General features: G+C 46.8%; 1 protein-coding gene across 1 annotated transcript; it reads left to right on the forward strand.

Annotated features, from left to right (window-relative positions):
- LOC144564543 (uncharacterized) lies at positions 1-4,038 on the forward strand. The gene is made up of 3 exons (XM_078314142.1): positions 1-120; positions 385-2,443; positions 2,687-4,038. The coding sequence occupies exons 1-3, from the start codon at positions 1-3 to the stop codon at positions 4,036-4,038; spliced, it is 3,531 nt and encodes a 1,176-aa protein (XP_078170268.1).
- The last annotated feature ends 5,785 nt before the right edge of the window (positions 4,039-9,823 follow it).

The raw sequence follows: 9,823 nt of genomic DNA on the forward strand, positions 1-9,823 counted from the left end.
ATGGACAAGCTCAGCGTCAAAGCAGTCGAACAGCAAACTCAAGCATGTATCATGTGTGGTGATGAGAGACGCGCCTACGAGCAATGTCCATTGGTCCAAGCTGATGAGGAGATCGAGCAGGTCAACTCCATCAACAACGAACCTTCCTTTTTTCCAAAACCTCCATTCAACCGATCCTACTCCAAGGATCCAATGGAACAACATAATTGGAATAGGAATCAAAACAACCCTGCACCTTTTAACAATGCTCTCCGGCCCCCTTTCACCAACCCCACCAATAACAACAACTCCTTCATCAATCCTTCATCTGGCAACAACTGGAACAATTCTTCTGGATGAGGCAACAACAGAAACTTCTACCAAAATACCTCATTCCCCAATCAGAACAACCGAGCGGCACAAGCTGGACCTTCCAGACCATATGTGCCTCCCTATGCGACCAACTTCACACACGAGCAAGGGAAGATGAACCAAATGATGTGGGAGCAAATACAATCGATGGCAACCCAAATGGCCGCGCAGAGAAAATTGTTGGAGCAATTGAGTCATATCGTCACTTCTAGCCAACCTCAACCTGGAAAGCTGCCCGCACAGCCAGAACCAAACCCCAGAGGAGAAGCTAAGGCGATCACACTGAGAAGTGGGACCCAGTATGATGAACCAGCCTTCCCAACTGATCAGATTCCAATTGATGCGACTGGCACCACCACTGAAGCGACTCGCACACCCACTGATGCAACCAGCACCACCCCAGTGCGGCTCGCAACATCACCTGAAGAACCTGTGGATGCGACCCGCAATGGTACCATGCGACTCGCATCCAATGAATCTGACAGAGAAAAAGGGAAAGGAGCTGAGAAATCAGCACCTTACAGACCACCTGTGCCCTTTCCCCGACGATTAGCTGAGAACAAGTTGAACGCACAGTTCGCGAAATTCACTGAGGTGATCAAAGGCCTGCAAATCACGATCCCGTTCACCAATACCTTGACTCAAATGCCCTCGTATGCCAAGTTCTTGAAGGATATCCTATCCAACAAGCGAAGCTTGGGGGGAAATGAAACAGTGAAGTTGACAGAACAATGCAGTGCCATTCTGAAGAGTGACCTACCTCCCAAATTGGACGACCCAGGTAAGTTCTCCATTCCTTGCATCATAGGAAAGGCGACAATCAGGAAAGCTCTATGCGACTTGGGAGCAAGCGTGAGTCTCATGCCACGCACGATCTACGAGCGAATGGGAGTAGGTGAGCTCAGACCTACGCTTATGTCGTTACAGCTGGCAGACTCCTCGGTACGGTTACCACTTGGCATTGTGGAAGACGTACCAGTTCAAGTCGGTAAGTACTTTGTGCCTGTCGACTTTGTGGTCATGGAGATGGAAGAGGATAAAGAAGTCCCGATCATCTTGGGACGACCTTTCCTCAGAACAGCAGTCGCAATCATCGACGTCTCTCAAGGAACGTTGACCATGAACTTCGGAGGAGAGAAAGTGTGTTTCCAAATCGACCGCGCCATGAAGTATCCTTCAACCGAATCTTGTTTCCGAGTAGATGTGCTCGAAGAATGCCTGACGGATTTGGTAGAAGACTACCTTCTTGAGCGGACCAATGAAAGTCTGAACGCACACTTCGAATTTCTCTCTGAAATGCAAGTTGAGACAAGGAGTTCAGAAGCATGTGGAGCGGATGTAAAAGCAGCTGACCTGGGAGAACTTGGATGCGAGTCGAGTACCCCCCATGCGACCCTCATCAGAGATGATGCGAGTCGCATCATATCCAATGCGACCCACATCAATGACCAGGCAGAGAAAACCACCCCTGAGCTCAAGCCTCTTCCAGCTAATCTCAGGTATGAATTCCTTGGTCCCAATCACTCCTTCCCAGTCATTGTGAATGCGGAGTTGGATCCTGATCAGACCGCCAAACTTTTGGAGAAACTGAAGCTTCACCAAGGGGCAATCGGGTATTCTATCAATGATCTAAAAGGAATCAGTCCGTCCATCTGCTCACACCGAATTTTCTTGGAGGATGATCACAAGCCATCTGTTGAACACCAGAGACGGCTCAACCCGAACCTGAAGAAGGTAGTCAAGAAAGAGATTTTCAAGCTTCTAGACGCCGGTATCATATACCCTATCTCCGACAGTAAGTGGGTGAGCCCAGTCCACGTGGTGCCAAAGAAAGGAGGGGCAACGGTGGTAAGAAATGAAAAGAACAAGCTGGTCCAAACCCGTGTGGTGACGGGACATCGCATGTGCATCGACTACAGGAAGCTGAATGCGGCCACACGCAAGGACCATTTCCCTTTGCCATTCGTTGACCAACTCCTCGAACGACTTGCAGATCACTCCTATTTTTGCTATCTGGATGGTTACTCTGGTTTCTTCCAGATAGCGATTCACCCACAAGACCAAGAAATGACCACTTTTACCTGTCCTTACGGTATGTACGCGTACCGTAGGATGCCATTTGGTCTGTGCAATGCACCAGCAACCTTTCAAAGAGCCATGATGGCCATCTTTTTAGACTTCATTGAGAAAGAGGTTGAAATTTTCATGGATGACTTCTCGGTGTATGGAACATGTTTCGACTCTTGTCTGACCAACCTATGCAAGATCTTGCAGAGATGTGAGGAAGTCCATCTCATTCTGAATTGGGAAAAATGCCACTTCATGGTCCAGTCAGGAGTCGTCCTGGGACATGTCGTGACCTCCAAGGGCATAGAAGTTGACAAGGCCAAGATTGAGGTGATCGAGAAACTAGAGATTCCGACGAGCGTCAAGGGAGTTCGAAGCTTTCTTGGACATGCTGGATTCTACCGCCGGTTCATCAAGGATTTCTCCAAGATTGCTAAACCTTTGACCAATCTGCTCATCAAAGAGTCTGACTTTGTCTTCACCGACGAATGTGTCAAATCTTTTTGCAGCTTGAAGGAAGCTCTCATCTCGGCACCTATCCTGCAACCACCTGACTGGTCTCTCCCTTTTGAGATCATGTGCGATGCGAGCGACTACGCAGTAGGAGCAGTTCTTGGGCAGAGAAAGGGAACGATGTCGTGTGCCATCTACTACACTAGCAAGGTGCTAGATCCTGCCCAGATTAACTACACGACTACCGAGAAAGAACTTCTTGCCGTTGTGTTTGCTCTTGACAAGTTCAGGTCGTATCTGGTCGGTTCAAAGATCATCATCTACACCGACCATGCCGCGCTCAGGTACTTGTTGAAAAAGCAGGACGCGAAGCCTCGACTGATAAGATGGATTCTTCTCTTGCAAGAATTTGATCTTGAAATCAGAGACAAGAAAGGGGTCGAAAACACCGTAGCCGACCATCTCTCTAGACTTCGCTTGGATGACGAGAGTTCTGCCGACTTGCCAATCGATGATTCCTTCCCCGACGAGCAGCTCTTCTCAACTTCAACTCTGGATCACCTTGATGCGACTCGCATCCTTCATGATGAGACTCGCATGGAAGTCCGTGTGACCCGCATGAGCAGGTATTCAGACCCTTGGTATGCAGACATTGCCAACTACCTGGCCTCTGGGTTTTTCCCAAACACCATGACTTACCAGCAACGGAAGAAGCTGAAATCTGACTCAAGATTCTACTTCTGGGACGAACCCTTTCTTTTCAAGTTAGGGGTCGATAGCATCTACCGACGCTGTGTACCACACGAGGAGACACGCTCTATTCTTGATCAATGCCATTCGTCCGCCTATGGAGGACATGCCTCGTTCTCCAAGACAGCCGCCAAAGTTTTGCAATGTGGTTTCTTCTGGCCATCTCTCTTTAAAGATGCGAAAGCTTTGGTGATGTCATGTGACAAGTGTCAGCGCACTGGGAACATCACCAATCGCAACGAGATGCCTCTCAACTCCATTCTCGAGGTCGAGATCTTCGATGTGTGGGGCATAGATTTCATGGGACCATTTCCAGCTTCATGTGGAAATGAGTACATTCTAGTTGCAGTTGACTACGTTTCAAAATGGGTCGAAGCAGTGGCTTGTCGAAGAGCTGACTCGGACGCGGTGAAGTGATTATTCAATGATGTCATTTTTCCTTGCTTTGGAGTGCCAAGAGCTGTCATCAGTGATGGAGGGAAGCATTTCATAAACCGTCAATTCAACAATCTCCTGCGGCGACATGGAGTGACGCACAAAGTCTCCACCTCTTACCATCCTCAGTCGAACGGCCAAGCTGAAATCTCCAACAGGGAAATCAAGTCTATCTTGGAGAAGACCGTGGCAAGAACAAGGAAGGATTGGTCTTTGAAATTGAGTGACGCACTCTGGGCCTACCGTACAGCATTCAAAACACCAATTGGGATGAGCCCTTTCAAGCTGGTGTATGGAAAGCCATGTCATCTGCCAGTTGAGATTGAGCACAAAGCGTTCTGGGCCACTCGAGCTATCAACATGGACTTGTTAGCAGCTGGAGAGAAGCGTATCCTTGATTTGCACGAATTGGAAGACATGTGTCAGCACTCATACGAGAATGCGAGGATCTACAAAGACAAAACCAAACGAATCCATGACAAGCGCATCATGTCTCGCGACTTCAAGGAAGGCGATCTGGTCCTTTTGTTCAATTCCAGGTTGCGACTCTTTCCTGGGAAATTGAAGTCCAGATGGTCAGGACCATTTGTTGTACGAAAGGTGCACCATTTCGGCGCGATTGAAATTGGGAATGACGCATGTGAGAATTTCAAAGTGAACGGCCAGCGTCTCAAGCACTATGTGGCAGATCATGACTACCAGGAGAGGTTTGTTCAGGACCTCTCCAATCCCGTTTTACCAAAGGATTAGCACAAAGGAGGTCGAGCTTGAGACCTAAAACAAGCGCTTCTTGGGAAGCAACCCAACCTCTTTTTCGTTTACTTTCCATTAGATTAGTTAGACGTTCTTTTCCGTTTACTTGTCATATTGTTCTGTCCTTCCAAAACCAAAAAGAATTTCTAGCTCCATCCTTGATGCAACCCACATCAGTGATGCGACTCGCATTCCCCTTGATGCGACTCGCATCCCCATTGATGCGACTCGCGTCCCCATTGAGGCGACTCGCATCACTGCGAACCGTCGCAGCATTGAAGAGGTGCGTCGAAACGATGCGAGCCTCCCTTTAAACCGCACTCTCCTCTCTTCTTCCTCTGCTCAGCGAAAACCCTACATCTTCTTCCACGCTGCGACTCGAATCACCTCCGTGCGAGCCTCAACCGAATCCACAACCAAAACCCTAACTTCTTCTTCTTCCTCTACCCGCCGGCTTCCCTACCTCTCCACCGATCACACTCCTCTCCATCTATCCCTGCTGAACTAACTTCTCCATCTCCACCTTCTTCTTCTCAAATCACCATCAAATCCCACATTTCTTCCATTTTTTCCGTCTCTGTTGGATCGCCTCTGCCATCAGACCAATCTCAGTGCGACTCGCATCACCAGTCAGTGCGACTTGCATCACTCACAAGGCGACCCGCATCAACAACAGTGCGAGTCGCATCGCAGCCATGTCAGATGCACCAGATCTGCCTACATTCAACGAGCGTCGCACCAAGCACAACTTTGAGCGCCGTCAAGCCGAGCTCTGCCGACAGAGGGATCTCCGTATCCAACAGGGGATACCAGACCCCACTCCCTCTCCTTCTGAGTCTTCTGAGCAGCCCGACTGGTCTCAGCAAGGCTCGGGTTCGGCTAGTAACAGTGGTAACTCCTCTCACTCTTCTTCTTCTCATTCTTCCTATCATCCTTCTCCTTCACAGTTAGGGGCTAGGTTAGGCGCTGTAGAGTACAATTCTGATGACTCTGACCCCGTTTCGGGTAAGGAAACTCCTCGGGCAACAGAGTACCCATCCCCTCACTTCTCTGTCTCTAGCCATGGCATGATGGAGCGCTTTCTCATCCTCCGGCAGCGCACGTATGAGAATACGCGCCGGGTCGATTTCGACACTCTCGAGGCCTTTGGGGTTCGCGAGGACTTTCTCCGTCTCACTGGGAGGATCGGGTTCACTCCCACCTTCTGGGGTATCGAGCGTAACTGTTACACGGAGATCACCCTCGAGTTCCTCTCATCTCTCAAGCTCCGACAGGATTTGAGCGGCCACTACTACATCAAATTTCAGATGCTAAATGAGACGCGCCGGGTCACTCTTATCCGACTTCGCGAGTGGTTCGGTTTTGAGCGCGACCCCGATACGGATTTCCTTGACCATCGCGTGGGGTTCGACAAGGCTCATTTCTGGCGTCTGATCACTGGGATGATGAGTGCCACCAGTGCCCAGTACCGCAGCATTGCCATTTCTCACCCGGTACTGCGGTGCATCCAGCGTACCCTCGGCTGTACCATCTTCGCACGCGGCGAGACTGCAACCCGTGTCAATGAGAAGGATCTCTGTCTGCTGGACCACATGCTCCGTCCTGAGGCTGAGTTGGCGCGACCAGACCTGATGCTGTTCATGGTCCGTCACTGGCTGGATATCCAGCGCAACACAAAAGTAGGTGGCGCTGTTCGCATTGGCGCCTACGTCACCCTGATCGCTGACCGGCTTGGCGTCTCGACAGCAGGCCTCACTCTCTCTACTGGCCATCTCACCCTGGATGCCAAGGCGTACGAGCGGGCGACTTTCCTCAAGATCGAGCGCGGCCCTGCCAACCACCGTCCTCGCTACTTCTGGGCTTTAAAGGGTCATGACTCGCATCTGATGCCCCTCCGTCTTGCGCCCCTGTCTTTTGATGACGAGAGCACCTGGTTCTTCACCCAGCCTCTGCCAGACATGCCAGCACCACCTTCTCCTCCTATGCAGCACCACTCTCCCGCCCATGTTGATGTGCCCATGTCAGATGCTTATGTATCTCCTGCACACCCTCATGACACATCCACCTTCTATGCTGGCCCATCCACCTCTTACGCTGGCACCGCCTATCCACCTCCTATTCCCTCACCCACCATCCAGGATGTCTACAGCCTCGTCTATGACATGAGGCGTGAGCAGGGTGCCATTCTCTATGATCTACAGCGCAGAGTGGGTGACATTGAGGATGTTTTGCGCGATTGGAGGTTCGATCCCTCCGATGACTGAGCAGGTTTGTTTTTCTTTTCCCCTTTCCTTTGCTTTATCTTAGAGTCTTGAAGCATTGAGGACAATGCTCAGACTAAGCTTGAGGGGGTGACCTTTAGGATTTATTTGCTTCTACTTAGGCCATGTTTACTTGTTTATTGCATTTTTAGGTAGGAATTTGTGTGATTGTTTAGGTTAGAAACTTCTTGAAAAATTATTGGTGTTGATTAGGATGACCCTAGGAGATTAGAACTATCCCATAATTGACCAACGAACCGAAAAGGATGAAATTTTTGAACGTTTGTAACAATGAAAACTTGAAATTTATTGAGAAACTCATTTAGAAATTGACTTGTGCCTTTCCAAACAAAGAAATGGGAATTATTGATAAAGAAAGATTTGAGATACTTATTGGTATGAAGGAATACCAATGGGTGTGTGTATTCATGATATGTGCAAAAAAAAAAAAAAAAAAAAAAAAAAAAATTGAAAAGACGGAGAACATAAGAGTACTGGCAATAAGTCCTTTTAGGGCGCCTTTGAGCTCGTCTCCCACTTAGAAAAGAAAGGAATTTTTACACATATCAACACGCGAAGTCCGCAACTTTCTGACCTAAGCTTGTTCCAAGCTTGGGGGGGGGGGTAAAAAGAGAAAATCTCCACAAAAGAGGGCAATGGTTAAATTGATACATGACAACTTGATCAATTCAAGTACTCAGTCTTACAAGTATTCAAATATTTCAGAATTTGAAGTTTGGTTGGTCAGTTCGTGTGGAGAATCAAGGTTAAATAGGAAAATCCAAGTTATACCAACATGATTCTTGAGGTTCCTAATTAAAACAGCTCATGCAAATTCTTACATTTAGGAAAACTTGCATTTAGTGTCCAAACCGGTACCAATGTTTAGATCTCTGCTTGAGGACAAGCAAAGGTTAAGCTTGGGGGAATTCGATATCACATTATTAGACCTATTATTTCGACTTGTTTCCATACAAAAATCCATGTTTTGAACCAACAAATAGTGTCTTTTACATTGAATATCCATAGAATGTGGTACTGCTATGTTTTGGTTCTTACTTTGCAGGAATCAGGCGAAATCGGGTAAAAGCAAGCAAATGGCAGACTTCAGGAAGATCTGATGCGAGTCGCATCAAAGCCCAAGGCGACCTGCGATGCGACCCTCACTCCTCACTTGAAGACCAGATGATGCGAGTCGCATCCACCTGATACAAGTCACATCAACTGTTGCCACCCAATTCAAATTCAACCCGATAAGCCTCAAGTCAGATCCGTTGCCTATATAAGCAGGTCCTATGCCAGAATTTCGGGAGCTTTTTCCCCCTTTACATTCCAGATCACTTAGAGAGCAGAGATCAAGAGAGAAGAAGGAGATTGGAGCTTGCTTGAAGAAGAGGAGAAGAGAAGATTGCAAGATCCTCTCCAATCCACCTTGGTTCTTCGAGCTTCATCATGATCTGCCTATTCTCTCTCTCTTTTATGCTTTCTTTTACTATGCTTGAGTAGATCTCTAGTTCCTAGGGTTAGGATGTAGTCTCTAAACTTTGTCTTTGAGTTGCATGTTATTTTGATCTAAGTTTGAACTTGTGTGATTCTTTGTTTGAGTATTCATTGATTGCTTGATTGATTCTTGATTGTCTACTGTTAGATGTCTATAGCATCTTTTCTAGTAATTTGGCCTTGATGTTTCTTGCAATTGTGATTGAGTATTTGAAGTAGATCTAAGATCAATAGTAGCCGAGAGGTGAACTTTCCATTATCGAAAGGTTGTGGATACTTCTAGCAAACCAGACAATCAATTTAGGTTAGATACCAGTAGGTGAGAGCTACAGGTTGAAGCCTCGCACAAGAAATCAACTTAGATACGAACACATGTCAGCTCTGCTTGAGGGCCATGCGACCCGCATCAGAGATGATGCGAGTCGCATGATAGGTCCAGAGAAGGCAAAGTTTGGGATGAAACCTGAAACCCTGGGAGCGCCTTTTATCATTGTTCAAAACCAAAACCTTTAATTGCTTTCATTTACTGTTAATTGAATTGTCACTCGAAATTAGGAAATATAAACAAACCAAACCCAACTTTTCACACTTCTAGTACCTAACTCGGATTCGTAGGAATTTAGAATCGAAAAGAACCGTCCCTGTGGATCGATACCCGATTATACTCCTCGATAGGGTTGTGCACTTGCAACCCTAATCGGAAGGTGTAACCGCGATTTTAAAAGGTACGCTCCCAAGCGTACCGAAACTTGCGTTGCGCTTTCACGCGAACATCATTACTGATATAATGATTATTAAATAATTCTAGATTTTTTTTTAAATAATTTGAACAGGTGTGTAAGAAACTTGGTACAATTTAAGAATTGTCTTGTCCATGTAGTGCCCGATGAAACAAAACAATTTGAGGAAGGTTTCAATGCCTCATGTCTTTTATGTAGGGGTGTAAATGGATACGAATAATCTGCTCTATTTCGCTCCGTATCTGGATTAAACAGATACAGATAATTGTGAATACGAATACGAATAATTTTTGTATATGATGAAAAAATGGCGGATACGGATAATTTCATGAAGGTGAATATATGTATCCGCAATTATCCGGATCCGACATTACTCTCAACCAGCTTTAACTTTACTACTCCGGATAGAAGTTGTTATATATTATTTCATATTCATTCAATCTTGGTTGTGGTATAAATGATAATACGATATGGTTTTTAATTTAATCTCTTTTTTGCTGGTGATAGTGCTAC

The sequence above is a fragment of the Carex rostrata genome, chromosome 1 (genome assembly GCF_964058835.1).
Source record: "Carex rostrata chromosome 1, lpCarRost1.2, whole genome shotgun sequence".
Classification (NCBI taxonomy): domain Eukaryota; kingdom Viridiplantae; phylum Streptophyta; class Magnoliopsida; order Poales; family Cyperaceae; genus Carex; species Carex rostrata.